Source organism: Salmo trutta, chromosome 37 (genome assembly GCF_901001165.1).
Source record: "Salmo trutta chromosome 37, fSalTru1.1, whole genome shotgun sequence".
NCBI lineage: Eukaryota > Metazoa > Chordata > Actinopteri > Salmoniformes > Salmonidae > Salmo > Salmo trutta.
Window position 1 is genome coordinate 23,077,317 of NC_042993.1, and position 22,649 is coordinate 23,099,965.

A 22,649-nucleotide genomic window follows, 5' to 3' on the forward strand; every position below is an offset into this window, starting at 1 on the left:
TATTTTTCTCCCTGACTCAAACACACACATACATCATTAAGTGAGAGGTCAGAGTGTTTGTTTACACTCTATCTCTCACACTAACAGCAGGGGAGTATCAACATTTGGGCTGCACCCTGCCGTGAGAGTTGGGGAGTCCCCCACTTTGTTTCTCACTGATTGGTTTAGAGTATTGATTTGTTTCATGTCTCTGTACCCCGTCATATCCGAACAGCTTGAGATAAACACACTGTCCACACTGAGCGACTACTACTCATGGCCAATGGACTGCTCTACATGGAATTACCCATATGACTTGAGCCATCTGTCATAAGCTCTGTCTAAAATGCCCACTTGAATTCATATCGACTTGGTGTATCTCCTGATTTCAGCCTGTTCTTTGGTAAGAGAATTTAGTTGTATTATGTTGTAGTCATAATGACAGAATATGCCATGGTGTTTGAAGTGAATAAACCTTTGATAGGATAGTTAAACATCAAATGTTAGTCATTGTTATGACTGATTATGACATCTGTAAGTCATGTGTTAAGGAGTAGGATGTTAGCTGGTTCGCATAGGGATCATAGCAACACAAGACGGAGAAATAACCGTGAACAACACATTTTTATTTCAATTCATGGATCCATTTTTCCAAACAAAAATAGAGAGAAAAAAAACATACTCTTATAGAAATATTCTGTGAACAAATTTATCAACAGACAGTCCTGCTCTCCAAGGTCCCAATGGCTTTCAAATCCCAATAATTGTCGCTGATACCCCAGTGCCACTTTAAAAAACAGACTGGTCGTCCAACAATCAATGTTGCCTTACAGCCCGTCATCAATTGATGGTAACAAAAACACAATAATATCTATGCTAAATCACAGTAATGACCATTGTAACTTTAATTGAGGTTTGGAGGTTAGTAATACAATTTCCTAGTATGCTGCTTGAATGACAATTGAATTGAGGTGGCCTCATATGGAGGACATATTGCCTGTCATAACAGGTAACTTCAGATTATGGCACAGTCATAAAATAAATGCTCAGTGACAATCTTGTTCTAAGGCAAGTACAACTATAGTTTCAAATGCTTATTGGTTCAGGCTCCATAACAATTTTCATTTTTCACAAAAACATAAAATGTGATTGTGACATGAAACTAACAGGGATTAACTGGCATGTGTTATGTCATTCCTATGACAGCATTATGTAGATGTTATGAAGGGATACTTGTATGATATTCCGCTTTGAAACAGTGACGGAAGTACACTGACCATTACCAGTTAGTGGACCTGTAGTTTTAACCTCAAAATGGCGGCTGAGGAAGAATCTACCAGTGCTGTGTTTATGATGGGAGTGGGTCAAGCGTGGGTTCTGGATAGTTTCACATTGCAAGTGCCTATTTTTGTATATATATATTTGCAACTTCCCACACCCTCTGACATCTAAATACAAGTAAAAGGTCAAATTATAGACAAACCAAAAGGTGTTTTTGTCACCACTACCACAAAGATAATCCAAACAATTAATATCCATGTTCCACTTTGGTACAGGCTGTTGATAGGTGTTTTGCCCTGTGTGAGGCGTGATTCTCTGTTTCCTACTGATAGTGGCATGTCTGTCCTGTCTGTCCTGTCTCCCCAACCTGAACCTGAGCTAGTCCCAACTTACCCCTTAACGTGGATGTCTATGAGTCAATGACATACATATGGACACAATCATGAATTTCTCTCATTATAAACAGTGCTAATACACACTCACACACACACACAATAAATGTCTTCTGAAAATTCCAAGGAAATTTGGCATTTGTTTTTTAATGGCTTCTGGTTAATAAAAAAATTATTGGTTGATGAAGAACCTTTGGCCTGGCTCTCTCGGTCAAGCAGTTCTATCGGCAAAGGCCTTGCTCTAAATCGCCATACAGTGGAGATTCTTGGACACATCTCCTTTAGATGCAAGCACAGTGCCGACAATAGAGTGACTGCGTCGCCAGTAGCCGCCACCGCGTCGAGTCCGAGACTGACAAAGTCGTCTTTAACGGCGTGAGTCCGACAGAGCTGCAGGAGAACGGCGCAAAAACCCTTCTGCCAGCCGGCCCGTCTAGTGTCACCTCTCAAATGTGGCAATGGCGAAGTAGGAGGGGCCATGGCAGCCACCTTGTCTCTCTATTGGCCGTGGTCCCCTGGAGAAGAGGCGTGTGAATGGCTGGATTGGTGAATGGGGTAGGGATGTGGTGAGGTGGTCAGTCTGCTTTTTGGCAGAACGGTGGTGGTCTTCCAAGGGATGGAAGGAGGAGATAAACGGAGGGAGGGATTGAGGGACGGTCGATGAAGGATGGATTAAGAGCTGAATACGCGACGACTCGTCCTCCTCAGGGCCCGTTCTCATTGTAGTGGAGGGAGATGGGGCGGTCGCGCTGCACGGGCATGTAGGGCCAGTTGTAGCTGGAGCCAGAGAGGAGCATGTCGCGCAGCAGCGTCTCGATGGGCGTCTTGCCCACCAGGCGCACGAAGAAGAGCTGCTCGATGACGGGCGAAGAGACGATGCGGAGGGAGGGCAGCCGCAGGAGCAGGCGCCCGAAGCGGTTGGGCTGGCTGGGGTACTGGTTCCTCACATACTCCTCCAGGGCACACTGGGACTTCTCCTGGATGCTCTCCACGTGGGCCACATCCGACAGGCCCATGGCATCTGAGAAAGGGATAGGAAGGTTAGGCGTTGATGAGTTTCTGGTTCATTCTGGTTCTGATGAGTTGACCTCACACTGACATGCAATGTGAAATTGTGTCCAGCTACATATATACATTAGTGCTGAAATGTCTGTATCCCTAAGTAAATATGTCATGCTCTCACTCCTCCCCTAGCACCAGTCCCTGGTGTGAGTCTCACACCTCCCCTAGCACCAGTCCCTGGTGTGAGTCTCACACCTCCCCTAGCACCAGTCCCTGGTGTGAGTCTCACACCTCCCCTAGCACCAGTCCCTGGTGTGAGTCTCACACCTCCCCTAGCACCAGTCCCTGGTGTGAGTCTCACACCTCCCCTAGCACCGGTCCCTGGTGTGAGTCTCACACCTCCCCTAGCACCAGTCCCTGGTGTGAGTCTCACACCTTCCCTACCACCGGCCCCTGGTGTGAGTCTCACACCTCCCCTAGCACCGGTCCCTGGTGTGAGTCTCACACCTCCCCTAGCACCAGTCCCTGGTGTGAGTCTCACACCACACAGAGAGTGTGTCGACTGTGTGTGATACTTTTCACATCCTTCGAGCTCCGTGGTTATGGGGTCAGAGATGGGTGAACTCAAAACAAAGTCCCATTTAGTGTACTGCATGGTGCTGTGCTGTACTGCACGTTTAGTACTACTGTGCCAGTGTTTAGCTACATCGAACAGCGAGGGTAATTTTCTCCCAAGTGCTTTACTCTTGTGTGCAGCAGAAGCACTGGGCCAGGATTTTTTTTTACCCGCTACCCAGCATGCTAGTCCCTTTGTTACAGTACCCTTTTAGTCGGCCCCCTACACAAACTTGGTCCAGCTGAGCTTCAGTTCTGCGTAACAAAAGATTCATGTGCCTCATATTTTTGTCGCAGAGGGCCCCCCCCCAGGTGGGGTATAACTGCAAATTCTGCCACATTTCCCACTTTGAAGGGAGGCATGTCGTTTTTTAGCTATCCACCATTTTAGGGTCTGTGTGAAAGATAGTTCTGTCTGTGTGACTGAGCCCTCGCGTGCTACCACGACCCCTCTGCAGGCATCCTTTACAGGCACCTCCTCCCTTTGTCTGGCTCCCTGGGCACACACAGCCACACTCTGGGGATGAGGATGGTGGCGGTGGTAAGATGGCTGCTCTTTGATTTGGGGTGATGGGACTGGGATATAGGGTGGAATGTCTGAGGGCGGAGGTGAGAGGGGGTATTGAGATTTTGTCTGTCCTTGTTAGCTCATGCAGGCAGGTCTCGATGGGGGGCCTGGTCTACGAATGGTCTGTCTATCTCATTGTGTGTACATGCATGTGTGTGTGTATGCGTGTGTGTTGGCTGGAGTTGTGGGACGGATCACATGGATGCTCAAGGCTACAGGCGTTGTGTAGGTCAGGGCCTGGGCTGTGGCGAATCCCCCTTGTCGCTGCAACCCACCATGAATAATTCAAGCACGGTGGTGGGGGCAGGGGTGAGAGGGCTGGGATTTGGAGAGGAGGAAAGGGGAGGGGCTGCCTGACTGGTTTCAATAATAGATGGAAGCGTGAAGGAGAAGAGGGTGATGAAATAAATGAGAAGAGTGAAAGGGTTCTTCAGACATCCAAACGGAAGACTGCGAGCCAGAACTTGGTACATGCAAAGTGATTCTGACGAGCTGTGCAATGGAGACGAGGAAAAGGGCGATTGACAGGAAACAAAAAGCAAGACCTCAGAGTTGGGTTCTCTCACACTCATACCCCCTGGGTCATAAACAATGAATCCTCAACACATCCCAATCCCAGATCTGACAGCATTCTGGGTGGCGTAGAATAACCATAATTATCTACTGTGCCTCATACAATGGCAAAAGTGGTGTATCAAAGCAGTAAGCAAACTATTGTTTTTATATTGCTATTTCACCAATATTTACGCTTCTTTAGCTCATATAAGTAGTCCATCCATGATAATATTGATATGGTATCCATACATTATTGATACATTGTTTACAAAGACATTGTTAACCACTTGGTTGTTAACCACATGCTCTACTGCAGACTTTATACGTCTGCTAACGTATCTGGAGTGACCACTATGACCTGAATGTGTAGTTCCGCACAGAATACAACACAAACTATCCTACAGATAGACATAAACAAAGACATATAGAAGCAGAAACCACTAAAGTCAACGCCACTCACCGGAGGTGAAGAGCACGATGGATTTGAGGCAGGAGTACTCAGCCGTGTCCACCTGCAGAACCTTCAGTTTCTCCACCTGCTCCTGGAACACCCGGATGTGGTCCATAAACGCCACCACGCGCTCCGCAGACATGGGCGATGCGTGCAGGCCGGCCGCCGCCAGCAGGGGCGCCACGTGCAGCGGCATGGAGCACTGGGCCGCGTTCAGCACAAACAGCTCACTCCATGACATGCGCAGGAGCGCCACCTAGGGCATGGGAGGAATGATGGTAGAATTGTTTAGTTCAGAGTGGACAGAGGGTGGTTCTGAGAAACAAGGATAATAGTGTTTATCTTCCTTATGCAGATGATTGACTATGGCACGTGTTAGTGATATGCTCAAACTTAAAGGCTGCTGACCCCACAATTGAACCTTTACATGACATACCAATTGCAGACATAAACATATTTGTTCTGGGCAATATGTGTGTTGAGCATCTACAGCTCATTCATAAGGGACTACCCAAATAAATTGACCACACCACATCTCTATGCATTCATAATTTCTATTTTCTAGTCAGGCATAAAAAAAGATTATAGTCAGGCATAAAAAAATATCTAGTCAGGCATAGTTTCTAGTCAGGAATCAGGGTGGTCGTCCTCACCTGGTCCATGAGCTGCAGGTCAGGGAAGAAGGGGATGTTCTTGGCCCACTCCACAGCACTGAAGAGCAGCCGTGCGGCCAGCTCGCAGATGTTCTCGATGCCCATCAGGTTGTTTCCCTGCATGCACTGGGACCCGTAGCGGGACGTGGGATAAGGCTCGGCGCGCAGCAGCAAAGAGATGAATCCTGATAGGTAGGGCTGCCCGTTGTAAGGGTCACTGCCATTGGTCAGGTACTGACCCGGGCTAGACTGGGAGTTGGACATGCGGCCTCTCTGGACAGCTGAGGGAGAGAGAAAGAAAGAAAGGGTTAAGAAAATAAGGAGATAAAGCATTTGAATTTTATGAGCAAAATGCATTTTCCCTCTTTTGACATTTCATAAGCAAATACTCAAGTGCTAGAAGCTAATTGTTTGGCATGGAGCTAACTTGGTTAGACTACTGCATTTTTCATTCATTCATGTGGCTGTACTCTATCCACCTATCCTAAGAGGCTTTATTTCAATCCAGGCTGGCACAGTTACAGTAACATTTAGGACCTGAAGCTTCTCAGCATTCACATCATCATGACTGCATCCAACACTAACTGCCTTGATTTAGTAGGCTGCAATTACCACTGTGTCATAAAGCAGCATCTAGAGGCACTCAGACGAGTCTGCTCTTTCTCAATGGGAATATATTGGGCCAAATCACACTGGGGCTAGCAGCTAAAAGCCATGTCTGGGGAGAGGAGGAAGGAGGATGGAGGTTGGAGGTGGGGGGTGCAAAGTGTGGAGAAACGGGGGGAAATTTCTGCGGCTCTAAATGTGTCGGCACTCTGTCTCCTGACCGGCAGACCCCGGTGCCGTGCATCAGTGAGTAATGGCAACCAGCAGCCAGTAAAGACACTATGGTTCTTCACACCTCTTCCCCCCACCCCCCCACCCCCACTGCCAAATGGCTCAGCCGAAGGGGAAGGGGGCACGCAGAGGCTAAGCACACATCCCCACCCCCGCCGAGCTAAGAAGCGGCGGCTCAAAGCCCATTTGGAAAACACCTGTTCAGTCATCCCTCTGTCTGACTAATAACTCCCTCTACAGTTACAGAACGAGGGAGAGAGAAGGAGATGGAGGGAGGGAGGGAGGGAGGGAGGGAGGGAGGGAGGGAGGGAGGGAGGGCAGGCAGGCTAGGGTTTGGAAAATACTTTGAAACTCAGCATCACCTGTCCTTCAACACAACAGCTGTGAAAATTGAATACACTAGTGTACCAAAGAGGACAGGTCAAATCACTCAAGAACATAGTAAGTCAATAGATACGTCCATAGAATTTCAAGACTGTTGAATGATTAGAAAAACGTTTGAGTTTGTGACCAAAAAATACTGGTCTCCCTTGAACACAAGCAGCTCCTGTCCCAGGGTGTCACGTCCTGACCAGTAAAGGGGTTATTTGTTCTTATAGTTTGGTCAGGACGTGGCAGGGGGTATTTGTTTTATGTGGTTCAGGGTGTGTTCGTGTATGTGTTCATGTAGAGGGGGTATTTGTTTTATGTGGTTCAGGGTGTGTTTGTGTATGTGTTCATGTAGAGGGGGTATTTGGTTTATATGGTTCGGGGTGGTTGTGTATGTAGAGGGGTATTTGATGTATTAGTCCAGGGTTTTGGTTATTGTTCTATGTTAGTTTATTTCTATGTTCAGTCTAGTCGTTTGTATTTCTATGTTTAGCTAATTGGTGTTGGGGCCTTCAGTTGTCACGTCCTGGCCAGTATAAGGGTTAATTAGTATTGTAGTTTGGTCAGGACGTGACAGAGGGTATTTGTTTTATGTGGTTCAGGGTGGTGTGTTTGTTTAAAGGGTGTTTGATGTAGTATTTCCGGGGTGATTGTTGTGTGTTGAGCCTATGCTTTGCAGACTGTCAGTTTATCGTTCGTTTTCTTGTTTGTTGTTTTTTGTATTCGTGTTGATTTAATTAAATGTTCAAGATGAACTATATCGACTCTGCTGCGTATTGGTCATCCTTTTCCGACGACGATTTCGTTATATCGTCAGAAGACGAAGATACATGTGACAGAATCACCCACCACTCAAGGACCAAGCAGCAGAGGAAGGAGCAGACGGCGTTCGAGTTGGACTGGCGGGAGAAGTGGACTTGGGAGGAAGTTCTGGACGGGGCCGGACCTTGGCACCAGGCTGGGGAGTATCGCCGCCCGCAGTGGGAAATTGAGGCAGCCAAGGCAGAGAGGCGGTGGTACGAGGCCAGAGACGCGCTGAGGGAGAAGCACGAGAGGCACCCCCAATAAAAAAATTTGGGGGGGCACACGGGTAGTTTGGCTAGGCGAAAGAAGAGCCGGAAGCCAGCTACCCGTGGTTATATGGAGGAGCGTATGGGGTGGAGAGCGCTGTGTTTCGCTGAGAAGCGCACTATCTCACCCATACGCACGCACAGTCCGGTGCGAGTTATTCCAGCCCCTCGCAGGTGCCGTGCTAGAGCGGGCATCCAGCCTGGTAGGAGGATGCCTGCGCAGCACATCTGGTCGCCGGTACGCCTCCGAGGACCAGGCTACCCAACTCCCGCTCTACGCACGGCTACCATCAGGCCCCTGCACAGCCCAGTCTGCCCTGTACGAGCACCCCGCTCGTACAGGGCTACTAGTTCCATCCAGCCAAGGCGGGTTGTGCAGGAGGTAAAATCTAGACCGGCTGTGCGCCTCCATAGCCCTAGGTTTCCAGCTCCTGTCTCTCGTGCGGACCCGGAAGTGCGTCAACCCAGTCCGACTCGTCCTGTTCCAGCTCCCCGCACTAGCCTGCAAGTGCGTAAACCCAGCCTCGCCAGTCAACAGTCGTCGGAGCTGCCCGCCAGTCAACAGTCGTCGGAGCTGCCCGCCAGTCAACAGTCGTCGGAGCTGCCCGCCAGTCAACAGTCGTCGGAGCTGCCCGCCAGTCAACAGTCGCCGGAGTGGCCAGACTGCGCTGAACTGCCGGGGTGGCCAGACTGCGCTGAACTGCCGGAGTGGCCAGACTGCGCTGAACTGCCGGAGTGGACAGACTGCGCTGAACTGCCGGAGTGGCCAGACTGCGCTGAACTGCCGGAGTGGCCAGACTGCGCTGAACTGCCGGAGTGGCCAGACTGCGCTGAACTGCCGGAGTGGCCAGACTGCGCTGAACTGCCGGAGTGGCCAGACTGCCCTGAACTGCCGGAGTGGCCAGATTGCCCTGAACTGCCGGAGTGGCCAGACTGCCCTGAACTGCCGGAGTGGCCAGACTGCCCTGAACTGCCGGAGTTGCCAGACTGCCCAGACTGTCCCGAGTTGCCAGACTGCCCAGACTGTCCCGAGTTGCCAGACTGCCCAGACTGTCCCGAGTTGCCAGACTGCCCAGACTGTCCCGAGTTGCCAGACTGCCCAGACTGTCCCGAGTTGCCAGACTGCCCAGACTGCCCCGAGTTGCCAGACTGCCCCGAGCTGCCAGACTGGCCAGACTGCCCCGAACTGCCAGAGTGGCCCGACTGCCGGGAAAGGCCTGAACCGGAGCCACCTCCTGATATAGGTGGGTTGGGGAGGGGGGGGTGTAGCACAGTGCCGTCGTTGACGGCAGCCACCCTCCCTTCCCTCCCTTTAGTAGAGGGGAATTTTTGTTTTGTTGTTTGGGGTTGTTGTTTTTGTTTTGTTTTTTGTTTTAAAGGTGCTTCCGGGGTTAGCACCTTTAAGGGGGGGGTACTGTCACGTCCTGGCCAGTATAAGGGTTAATTAGTATTGTAGTTTGGTCAGGACGTGACAGAGGGTATTTGTTTTATGTGGTTCAGGGTGGTGTGTTTGTTTAAAGGGTGTTTGATGTAGTATTTCCGGGGTGATTGTTCTGTGTTGAGCCTATGCTTTGCAGACTGTCAGTTTATCGTTCGTTTTCTTGTTTGTTGTTTTTTGTATTCGTGTTGATTTAATTAAATGTTCAAGATGAACTATATCGACTCTGCTGCGTATTGGTCATCCTTTTCAGACGACGATTTCGTTATATCGTCAGAAGACGAAGACACATGTGACATCAGTTGGAGGCAGCTGTCTATCGTTGCCTCTGATTGAAGGTCCTATAATTAGGAATGTGTTTGTCATGGGATTTTGTGGGAGATTGTTTCTTGTTTTGTGTTATGCCTGACGAGACTGTCCAGTTCGTTTGTTTTTTGTATACGTTTTTCCTTCTTCACTAATATAAAGAAGATGAGTATACATTTTCCTGCTGCATTTTGGTCTACACCCTACGACACCCGTGACACAGGGAAAGAATGTTGCCTCACTTTGCAAACGACAACGTAGTGTACAGAGACAGCATTGCACAATGGGCCGTACCATGTCACTCACAAAAAAGAAAACTCCTGGTCGTACCCAAACCTGAACTTTTTCTAGAGCATGGTTGTCCTTCATTAGAGGTTAGTATGTTATAACTATCTGAATTAAAATAATAATAATCAATGCATCATAATGATTAATGCCATAATCCACCAGATGCCAAATCCACCCCATCCACTCGTCTTCTGAAAAGCCTCTTTGAGGAGGTTGTGTGTGAGTGCTTGAGTCGAAATGACGCATGAAAAGCATCTCTATGTGAATGAGCAGGGGAAATGAATGAGACAGGGAGAGAAGGGCATAGACAGGGTAAAAGGGAGAGGGAGAAAGATAGTGAGTGGCATGAGAGAGAGTGAGGATGTAGAGACAGATTTGAATGCCTGCCATAATCGATTTCCCGATTTCTAATTGGTCGGCGGTGGCTTAGTGTGATTGGAAAGACCAAAACCCCTATCTCTTGACAGTAGAGGTACTGGCAAACAGTGGGACCAAACAACTAAAGAGCCTAAAACCCCAAACAGAAAGACCATGGCACTACATATTTTTTATTTTATTTGACCTTTATTTAACTAGGCAAGTCAGTTAAGAACACATTCTTATTTACAATGACGGCCTAACCTCATGGTATATAAATAAGGCAGAGGGGAGAAAAGGGCACTAAACAGGTATCATGGGTGATTTCAGTCGTGACTTTTAAAAAACACCACCACAGTGAGTCACAGAGAGTGTGTGGCTGTGGAGTTAAGCATGCCTCATCCCACTGTGCTAGAAGTACAAGACAGTTGAGCAAACCATTGTAGATAAATACAGTTAAGGACTATCTGCTACTGTAAAAGGTCATAGTCAGGGGCTATGTACTAGAAGCATGACAGATTTGGCACAGCCTCATTGTCAACTGAGATAAGTGGTATAATGGTTTTCGTGTAGTCCCTTAAAAGTCTGCTAACAAAAAACACAAGATACTGTAACATTCAAACACAGATACACAAAAAAAATAGCTTATTTTGGACAGTAAAGCAGTGTGTATTGTGTAAGGCCGCTCAGAGAGGAGTGTCTGATGAGTGTGTGATGTGACATTCATGTGTTATTCCTGTGCTTCTCACAGACTCCTTTAGCTTGGGTTGAACTCTGAACTCATGGGTCACTGCTCTCACTCTGCATGCAAGGGTTACAGTGACACACCAATCCCCCAGCAAAAAGTCAAACCATTTACCCTTGGTCAACTACAAATTCACAGAGGAAAAGGGGCCAAGGCTGTGAGAAAGACGTGGAGAGAAGGAGAGGAAGAAAGGGTGAGAGGAAATGAGAGAAAAAAATAGGTTGAGAATGAAGATCAAGGTAAGTGTAAGAGTAGAGAATTGAGAAATAGAGGGATGAAGTGAAATAAACCAGTGGTTCCCAAACTGTGGGGCGCGCCCCCAAAGGGTCGGAAGGGGTGGTCCCGCCCACAAAAATAAATAAATAAAGGAACTCAGTCAGGCTTTAAACGTACTCTTGAAAGTTGTAATAGTAGAATGCACAAGGTGCAATTCCCGAAATTGGGTATTGCGTCATCAGTTCCTCTTGTCATGTCAGTCACTGCATACCTTAGAGACCTATATATATATATATATATATATATATATCACATGAATACACATTAGACATGACAAAATGTGTAGAATTGCAGGAAATAAGCTTTAAACCTGCAAAATTCTCTCCACCAGCAAGAGGGGTGTGAACAGTTTGTGTCATGAACAGTGCTTGTGCCCATAGAAATAGATGTGGCGTGGGTGCAGGATACTCCCCATAGTGAAAAAGTGAAAAAGTTTGGGAACCCCTGAAAGAGACAATGGGATCAAGGAAGAGGGAGGGAGGGAGACAGAGTGAAGTATGATATTGTATGGAAAGGGAGAGGGAATGGGTAAAGAGACAGGGAAAAAGAGAGATTCAGACAGACGGAGATGGAGAGAGCTTCCCGGTGAGGATGCTCAGATGCATTAGCTGCAAACGTAAACCCTTTAATATCCACCCAGTCACGTTGGCGCTGCTTTGATGAAGCAGGTATGAATTAATAACAGAAATGCACCCTGCACGGAGGAGTGCTCTGTCTTTCTATCCATCTCTCTACTCACTCATATCCATTTCTACAATGGAAGAGATCACACAACAAGCTATGCTATTCAAGCGATTCAATGATTTTCATTACATTGAGTTAAAAACTCAATGGCTGTATCTCAAGAAAATGCGTGTAAAAAAAACAACACGATACTTCAAAATCTAACAATGGATATGGATAACGCTGGACTTACTGTAAAGGCTAGCCTTTCATATTGTGGCAATAGGCTAACCTGGCTATTGTACAGACAACAGAGAAAATGAGAGACTCAACAGAGAAATATAACAATATGACATGCAATGTATCGTGAACTGGAGTCTATTCACCTTGAGGTGTCAAACGAAGCCCATCTCTGCAGAGTGAGCTCTATTCCTTCACACACATCCCCTCCTCTAAAACATTAAATCCTAGCCTTGGGGATATCAGAATGGGAAACGACTAGTGCCTCAGGTCTATGGTCTCTTCGTGGCCTATCACTTCAATGGAGGCTGCTTTCTGACAGTAAATCATGGCAAGGCCTCTGTCAATATGGAAGCCATGGTGCTGGAACCTTACAGCCAGCTTGGACTTAAAGAGACCTATTCTAACATGTCAATAAACTATGACAGTATTGTAATAGGGGAATGTTGCAGCGGGCCAGAGTTTAAGGGTCAAACTAGTCCCGGTTTGTGATTGCCTGCTCATACAAACTGGACAACGTGTATGGATTAGTCAATAAAGGCAGTCAGTTAGCGAGCCGTGGTACTTACTCAATAGAGTCAACCTCACATTTGGACCTTGAACATGTCCATTATTAATGTTTACTTTCTGGTTCCCGTTGACCTACAGTATATCCGTCTCTGGGTTTGGTCGGTGTGAACCAAGGGTCAACCAGCTGTAGCAGCGAGTCTCGTCAAGGGTGATGTGTTTCATAATCCTATGTATGAGTAACTGAATATCAATATACAGGACTTTCCCTGTGTTATTTACCATTGAAGTACACACACTAGGAGTCACAATGAAGATAATCTGTCTTTGAATGTTCTGTCTATGAACAGTCGTAACTATGTACTTTCTATGAACAATCTAGAGCAGGGTTCTCCAACAGGTCGATAGCGAGCTACCAGTAGCTCACAGCCCACCTATGAGTAACTCGCCAAACAATTCTGAAAGTACATCCAATTTTCACGTATTCCACAGCAAACTGTCATAAACAAATCTCAGAAGTATCAGACACCACAAGCTCCCAGCTACTATTTATTGATATTATCCCACCCCTAGTTAGCCACTATTGGCTTAAAAAGTCAAACCTAACACCATCTGCCAATAAATGTCCAGCAATATTGCCCCTGTCTGTGTGTGTGGTGCGTGCTTTTGTCACTCCGTGTGTAGCCAGTTGATGTGATAACCGTCTTGTGGGTTGACAGAAATACTTTCTCCCAATCCTTCTCAATGAAATATTAACTGCAAAGTAGGCATACCTGGCAGAAGTATATTATGAGTAAGTATATCATTTGTATCTATTATTTGAAAACTTTGCCATGAAATGAGCATTAGCAGTACAGAACCATCACTAGACCAGCTCATTAGATGGCACAATCCTCACTTGCTAGATGTGCAATTAAAGGGCCAGATGCACAACTAAAGGGGAATAACACACAAAAAAATGAATTTGCTAGTTTTATTTCTAGACCTACAAAAAGGGTCTTCTGATTTAATTTGAGCTTTGACATGGACTCAGAACATCCAATTTTATTGTTTCTCTATGAATAATTGCAATTTTGAGAGTGAAAAAATCTGAAAATCTAAAACCAGGAAAAATAAATCTAAGAAAGTTGGGAACATCTAAAACAGAATTGTGAAGAAACATTCTATAGGACCCTGCTTGTTTATTAACCATTATTTTAGCAGGTATATTGACAGAAAACATAGCTAGAAAAAATGAGTAGCTCGTGACACGTTTAATTTTTGAAAAGTAGCTCCCATACTAGAAAAGGTTGGAGACTCCTGATCTAGAGTGTGTACTCTAGTGGACAGTGTACCTGTCCATGCCAATCTCTGGGTGCATGTCACCATGTGAGTTGGTATCTGTGACCATGTCACTATGTGTGGTAGCTGGTAGGGAATGTATTGTATGCATGAGAAGGCTGCTAGTTGTGAATGTAAAATTGGCAATGTGTCAAGTATACAGTGTGTTCTTCGAACGTGTGAATTTGACAAACATCACCGTCTATATTGGCCTTTTTTGGTCTCACTAAGGTCAGAGGAGCACATACGGAACATTCCGACAGCATAACATGATATGCACTTCACTCCCAACTAGCCCAAGGAACTGTCAGCCAGTTGCACAGGTTCACTGTCTCTCTCTTCCTCACTCCTTCCTTATCCCTTAAACCAGTGTTCTACTCTAAGCAGGAATGTCATTGAGAAACATGGAGAGTAGAGATGCCAGAGGTGCCAAACAGGTAGAGCAGTGAAGAGATAAACATGACCTTTTACATGACTGTTTAGTATAGATCAACCTTTAACACGAGATATTTGATATCTATGTGGGCTGAAATAGAGTGACCTCTCAGTCAAGTTACACACTAAGGGTCACCCTAAAGATCAACTGAACTGTCCAAATAACACTCCTGAAATAGCCAGTGAATGTGACACATCTTAAATAATGCAGATGTGTGTGCAGCACATTTTGGAGCAAGTTACAGCATAGATAGGATCAATTACTCATTTTTTGTACCTTACTAAAACGTTGCCATGTTTTACAGAATTTTGCCACTAGGGAGTGGTGCATTTTTGGAGAGGGAGGGGAGATGCGGGGCAGCGACTTGGTCGACAAGAAAGGCCCGCCTAACCACAAACATAACCTGTCAGGTTTGTTGTTATATGCTTTGTTGCTGATATTCTGCTATATTTGTTTATTTTCACTGGCAGAGGCCTCCTACATACACCATCAATACGTTACTTTTATGCATGTTACCAACAGTAGAAGGGCGTGGGTAAAATCCCTGGGGAAGCCAGGAAAAATACCATATTACAACCTACTGGTATGTGTTGTGATAATTACATTGTTTGCTGTATAACCTGTTAGTTCATATGCCTTGACACCATGATATATAGGCCAAAGGCTGAAACAATAAGAAGACACAGTGGTAGAATAAATTCAACCACACCTTTGTTTCATCACAAAACCAGAGAGCAACCTCTGTCCAGTAAAGTCCACAAAGCATTTTGCATGTAACAAACAGTTACAAGACCTACAGCATGGTCAAGCAGTTAATGTTTCTGACATTTTTGCACTACTAAACAACTATTGATTTAGAACCAGAGTTACCTCAAGTCACAAAGAAAACAGGAGCTGTCTCCACTATTCCAGCACCATTTCAACTTCAACATTTCAACATCATCAAATCAACTATGTTAGTCTAATACAGCGACAACTAAAAGATACAAAAACCGATTTAGTCCAATCATCAAGCTAAATATGATGTGGCTGTCCATGGTTTATTTCTCTGTGTGTGTGTGTGCGTGTGCGTGTGTGTGTGTGTGTGTAGAAAAAGTAGAAAAAACATGTTGATTAACCCTACTTGTTGAGAAAGGCCAATGCCATCCTCCTCTCTTTCATGATGACGAAACGGTCTTTCACTCTGTCATACAGTACATGCTTTTATTTATTGTTGTCCTAGGCTACCTGGCTAAAATGTTTGCTCACTAATCTAACTTCCTTTCATGGGCAACATTAGCTAGTTACATTAGCCTTCTAAATCTAGCTACATATTGAACTTCTATCCTCTCAGGCCAGAGGCACAATGAAGGAATTAATGGTTGGATCAGAATCGCCGTTATAATTATTGCCAGTACCAGAGAATTAAGTAAAACCAGGAGTCCAAATCTCTATCTCCATCCATGTCTAATTTAGGAAAGGGACAATTTTAGCTAGCTAGCCATCGGATGACAACAACACAACAACGCAACTATTCAAGTTGTTTCTGTCATTGACGTATGCTCTCAATTCAATTTGATAGGAGTGAAGCCAAATCCAAGCTGCTGACCCTTAACACTTTTGTACTTTTGGTGCACCAGGACCATTCACAGTTGAGGTCACTCAGCTTTGCTCAATGCTGATTGGCTATTATTTGATACTTTTTTAATCAATGTATGGAAGCAAATGTAAGGAAGCATGCGAAACTGTGTCCTATTCCGAAAGACTGCAAAGAACCCATTACTCCTGCCAATAGTCGACCAATTAGTCTACGCCCTACACTCAGTAAGATATTGGAGGGTATTGTGAGTATTACATGGAAAATAATGATCTGATTACAGCCAATCAGCATGCTTATCGCAAAAACCATTCCACTACCACTGCATTGGTTGACGTGACTGACCAGTGGCTCAATGCTATGGATAATGGCAGATTTCAGTGCAGCATTTGATTTAGTGGATCATGAAATAATTTTGACAAAATTAATGCATTATGGTTTTATGGAGGTAGCATTGAATTGGGTACAGTCATATCTAACTGACAGGAAACACTCCACCTATATCAATGGTTCATTTTCTTCCCCTCGTGTGTTAAACTGTGGAATACCGCAGGGCAGCTGCCTTGGGCCACTTCTTTATTTAATATATACCAACGACCTTCCCTATGCCTTAGCTGAAACTCAAGCTACTATATTTGCAGATGATACTACAATTTATGCAGCAAGACAATCGATTCAACAGGTACAGCAAGCTTTACAAGGAGATTTGGAGAATATCAGGGAGTGGGTTTGCCAGAACAAACTTGTTTTAAACACCAAGAAAACCAAAGTTCCACTAGGAAAAGGACAAAACAGCATGGGATACAATTAAGTATGGGAGGAGTACAAATTGAAGAAGTGGCAGAAACCAAACTATTGGGAGTGCAGCTAGACAACTGCTTATCATGGTCGTCTCAAATAACTAATCTATGTAAAAAAAATATATTAAAACAGCATGCATAATCAGAAGGATAGCTAAATATATACCAGGAAAAATTCTTAAGCAAATAACACAAGCATTAATTGAGAGTCAGGTGAACTACTGTTCTGTGGTCTGGGGAAATGCATCAAGTGAAGTTAGGAGGCTGCAGATTGCACAGTTCAAAGCAGCAAGGATTGTTTTACGGTGGAGATATGGTTCTTCTGTTGCAGTCATGCGCAATGTTCTTGGTTGGTCATCAATCGACAAGATAATTGAAAAAAACATGCTTATTTTATTTCATAATATACATCATTTAAAACGGCCAAGTTCTATTCACAACGGTAATCAGTTGGTAAGAGACAGACATTCCGTAAATACTAGGAATAGATTGTCCACCATCTATGCGTTATCCAGACAGAAAAGAGAAATAGGCAAAAGAACATTTCGATTTAGAGTAATAAAGAAATGGAATAAATTAACTGAGCAAACCAGAAACCTTTCAATATATACATGTAAACATTTTAAAACGATTTAAATATAATACACAGAAATGTTCTGGGATTATAGTAATGAAGAATCAATCTTTTTTTGATTTAGTATTTATTGGTTCATTATGTTAGTATATTATGTATGTTTGTAATAGTGTGTTATATGTGAAAATGTGTTCGTATATAAATTGTATTTTAATGTTTAAGGACTCTTGGAAGATTAGTCCAAATGGGGACTAAAAGAGATCCAAATAAAATAAATAAATCAATGGAGGCCAAATGCTCGCTGGCTTCCCGTGCATTCAATGCTACGAGCTAGCAACAATGTCATTCTCTTTAAATCAGACAGCATCAGATACATGGCCTACACATACAGAGACAGAGGGGCAGTTCATATAAGGTAATCAGTCAGTTGAAATAAATGAATTAGACCCTAATCTATGGATTTCACATGACTGGGCAGGGGCGCCGCCATGGGTGGGCCTGGGAGGGCATCGGCCCACCCACAGGGGAGCCAGGCCCCACAAAAGGGTTTTATTACAGACAGAAATACTCCTCAGTTTCATCAGTTGTCCAGGTGGCTGGTCTCAGATGATCCCGCAGGTGAAGAAGCCAGATGTGGAGGTCCTGGGCTGGCGTGGTTACACGTGGTCTGCGGTTGTAAAACCGGTTGGACGTACAGCCAAATTCTCTAAAACGACGTTGGAGATGGCGTATAGTAGAGAAATGAATATTCAATTCTCTGGCAACAGCTCTGGTGGACATTCCTGCAGTCAGCATGCCAATTACACACTCCTTCAAAACGTGCCATTGTGTTGTGTGACAAAACGGCACATTTTAGAGTGGCCTTTTATTGTCCCCAGCACAAGGTACACCTGTGTAACGATCATGCTGTTTAATCAGCTTCTTGATATGCCACACCTGTCAGGTGGATGGATTATCTTGACAATGGGGGATTTGCTCATTAACATGGATGTAAACCATTTTGTGCCATTTTGTTTGAGAAATAAGCTTTTTTCTGGGATATTTTATCTCAGCTCATGAAACACTTTACATGTTGCATTTATATTTTTGTTCAGTATATATTTTTTTCTTGGTCAATTTTCTGGGGCCGCCTGACTTCCCTTGGCAGCCATGAATACACACCACTGGTTACCAATCCATGTGTCGAGAATAGCATGACATTTAGATGATTACTTTGTGCATGGCTTGCATAACACAAGTAGGCCATACCTTGTAGTGGTTTCTTTTTATTTGGGGAAATTAAAGATATTTCTGATGACTGTTATAGAAGTGATAGTCCTCTGCTTTAACCCAAGAGCAAACACACATTTTTGAATAACTATTACAAAGTTAATTATTGATAGTTTCAACAATCAATTTGAGATGATTTCAAATCCATATTCAGGGCAGGAATGTACATTTGTGTATTTCCAAAATGTTCCAAAAATCACACGGATTACAACTCAGAAAGCCCAATTGCCTCCTCTGTCAGCCGACCCAGGTGCATTATGTAGAAGAAACATGACTTATGTATGACCTCTGGGGAAGACGAAAAGTAGCTTTGGGTGTGTAGTCTTACTGCTTTCTCGCTGCTACCAGTAAACCTTTAATGGGATTGCAATGCTGCATTTAAATGTATACAATTGGTGCTTTTATTATTAATTATCCCCACCATTAGGCTACCTCTGAACTTTTCAGGGCAAATAGTTAGCAGGACTTTATTTTAGGCCCTATTGCCGAGTTACAAACATATATGTAGACTATTTCACACCAAATTATGCCTCTAATATTTTGTTAATTATAATCTGACTAAAAAGATAATTTGATTTTCTTTCAGGGTTTGAAAAGTATTGGTAGGCCTAAAGAAACAATTTTGTTTTAAATTGTTTTATTTACTACCTCACAAAGGTTGCCGTTTAAAAGCATTGCTAACACTTGGTTGTAGTACAACACAACTCTGCATTTCAATTATAATTATTGATTGAATGTCAATTAGAAAATTAGGCATATACAAAATAGTTATGCCTAGGCCTGCATTAACCACGTCATCATCTTCAATTTAAAACCAACACTTTTAATATTTTAAAGAAGTGCGATTTCAAAATGTTCCTCAAAGGCACTGACACTTACGAGGACATGTCTCTAGGCCTATAATCCACGATGAGGATGAGTCTGTTTTGCGTATGACAGACCTGTACCAATTTAATCAACACTTGAAAGAATTTAGATTTTTGAATCGTGTTTTTGCTGAATATTATTCTAGACCATATAATAGTAACATGGCAAATCAAATCCCTTTTAAAATGTTATCTGCAGTAGTTAATATATAATGTAGCCAAATAATAGTCTGATAACATATTGAGCGTGTTTATGTAGATGAAAGGTCAACAGACTGCGCTGCGTCAGGAGATTTCCTCGGGTTCATTCAGTCAGAAAGGAGCATGGATGACTAAATTTACCCTGCAGTACTTTACATGAACTGTGTACAGTGTACACACTAGCATACTAACGAGATCCCTTGAATGATAATTTTAGGCGATAGGACGGGTATTTCCACCTAAATGTATTGTATAGTTCATTATGACAGAGGCTACCGTATTCAAGACCTCGTTTGTAATAGGCCTGCCTGCTTGATACACTCACACACTGGAAGTTAAACACAGCGTGCTTCCTGCACAGAGCGCACGTCTTCTGTTGACTACTGTTTGTGTCACTATTTGCACTGTTTATGGTCATATCATAGGAACCTTTTGGAGTATCCACAACAGCTTGCGTGGCCAGGTTTAGCAAGAATTTCAGTATATAATTTGCGATAGAATCTATTACAATAAACTAACAAGGTTGACTCCAGAGTAGGCTACACTGCACAGCGATGCACATGTATTTATGATTAGAGAAATGTAGTATTGTTGGTGGGTAACGCATAAAACACAGAGTCCATCGACGTCCAGCATGGAGACACGCATGTGCAAAGCTTTTGTGAGGATTGTCTGGTTTGCGTGTTGTAATTAACACAACTCGTCTGATTGAACACGACGCAGTAAGGTCCAAGCTGACTGATTAAAAGTGAAACGCAGTGCTTCGCGAACACGTTGCCACTGTTCATCTTTCGCACTAATTGACCCGTTCTTAATCATGCACAATACAATACATGTAGCGGGGCCTCTTGTGGCGGATAGGGTGTAGAGGAGCAAACACCAGAATTAATTGGGGAGACAAAGGGAGCCCTTTTCCGAGAGGAGAAAAATAATTGCATACTATGGACTGAATAGGAAATACAAGGGTAGACGATCTGAAACAACAAACATTGCGTTACAGCAGACTACAAATGCCTTTTAGGGGAACTATGACTGATAGAAGCAGGAAAGCTATAAGACACGGATATCCATCGTTAAAGCACTAACGTTAAATGGTTTCAACTTTACGCACCGATATTATTGACATCAAACGTCCGCCAAAACCCAATTTGATAATTTTATTAATTTACCATACATTTGCATAAAGGCTACAGTCTTCACCGAATCTCAAATCATATCTTACCTTCTCTTCTCATGCCGACTTTGAGGCACTTCTTCAGTCGGCAGTACTGGCACTGGTTCCGATGATGTTGGTCGATGGGACAGTCGCGGTTCCCCCGGCATGTGTAACTGAGGTTCCGTCGCACCGAACGCTTGAAGAAGCTTTTACAGCCCTCGCAGGTGAATTGGCCGTAATGCTTGCCACTGGACTTATCCCCGCACACCATGCAGTCCACGTTGGGAATCTTGTCCCCGGAAAGTGCATCGTTCCCCGGGGTGGAACCAGAGGGGGTTCCCGGTGTCCCGCCAGGCTCCTGACTGCAAATCTGGAGCTGGGACCCGGGATCCGCCGAAATGTTCTCTTGCCACTGGTTTACTACCATTGCCATGCTATCCTAAAATAATTTGGTTAAACAACAGATACGAGTCCAACTCCGTAGCGCGGGGAGGAGATAAGAATCCGTTCTGACGTCTTGGGAAAACAAGGCAGGGCGAAAAGGCGCTTCCCACTTCCTCCAAAAAGTATTTAATATATTATCAAATATATTTTCTCTAGTTAATCAAATGTCCCTGTCGTAAACGTATCTTCTGTAAACTTCTATCAAAGTTTACGAAGACAGCACGGTATCAACATGACTATTGCGTAAGAATGGAGGCTACTGCCAGTGTTCTGCTCTGCGCAGAAATCCATAAACACGCTCTCTCAAAAACGTTGAGTGTATTTGAAAAGTCGACTAACAATACAGCATGTACAGAATGGAGAAATGTTCGTTAAAGTGTCATTTTCATGAATATCGACTGCCTCGAATCTTATTCTGCTTATTATTCGAACTGAACTAAATCAAAATATTCTCTCAATCACAAAAACACAATACTGACCATAGTTCTACGCAATTATGTGATCGAAGTTGTCTTGTGAACTCATACGGACGTGCAATCCCAAAAGAAAAGTTACTTTCGTTCCTCTAATGTTGTGCGGCACGATGAGGTCTGAATAGAAATGTCGATAAACCATGGATGGAGTGCTCTGTGGTAGATGCAGTATGTTTACAAGCAGATATCTTTGCCAAGCATGTACTTCACCCGTCGGCTGTCTGTCCCATCTCTGAGAATCATAGTTAGAATTTGGTGAAAGTGACACCAAACAGCCGCGCTTGTAGCCCCCCCATATAAGGCCAAAACTACCATATAAGGCATGACCCCTCCTCTCATTGAGAACGGTTTTACGCATGTGCGGGCAGATTCAATTGGCCAGAGGAGAATAAAGCAGTAAGGCACTCTCCAATTGGCGCAGCCGCCGATTAGCTATACAGTATGGTCTGGTTGATAGAGTGGCTGTGTTATTACTGTATAGCAGAGTGAAGCTGTATACACATATCAACGTATCATAGATCTTGATTTTTTTTAAATATAATAACACAAAACTGTTAGGCCTCAGTCAAAGGGTAAAATGCCTTTATCAAAGTAATAGGCCTATGTCAAATACGTCCCCAAACATCAGTCTTTATATACCTTTCCACTCTAATTTAGCTTTTACTTTCATTGTTTATTTGATGGCTATTGAACTCAATCATACCCACTTTAATTCACTTTTTTTTAAATGTTTTAATTACTTGTATATCCTACTGATACCACAATGCACTCTTTCTGAATGTTTAATGTTAAGCCCTCGTGCTGAAAGCTATACAGTTTTCACAGTAAGATGATCGATTGTGCCAAACCAAGGTGACAAACTTCTCGCCAAGACACACATATGGAGTGTTCATTTTGTCAGTTTGTTGTGCAGCTAAACTTGCCATCTGGATATCAATGCAC

General features: G+C 44.1%; 1 protein-coding gene across 1 annotated transcript; it reads right to left on the reverse strand.

Annotated features, from left to right (window-relative positions):
- Window positions 1–584: 584 nt before the first annotated feature.
- LOC115176883 (nuclear receptor subfamily 2 group F member 5) lies at window positions 585–21,982 on the reverse strand. Its single transcript, XM_029737239.1, has 4 exons — window positions 20,857–21,982; window positions 5,497–5,777; window positions 4,853–5,099; window positions 585–2,673 (listed from the first exon to the last, which is right to left on the reverse strand). Exons 1-4 carry the CDS (start codon window positions 21,221–21,223, stop codon window positions 2,357–2,359), a joined length of 1,212 nt encoding a protein of 403 aa, XP_029593099.1. The 5' UTR covers window positions 21,224–21,982; the 3' UTR covers window positions 585–2,356.
- Window positions 21,983–22,649: the final 667 nt, after the last annotated feature.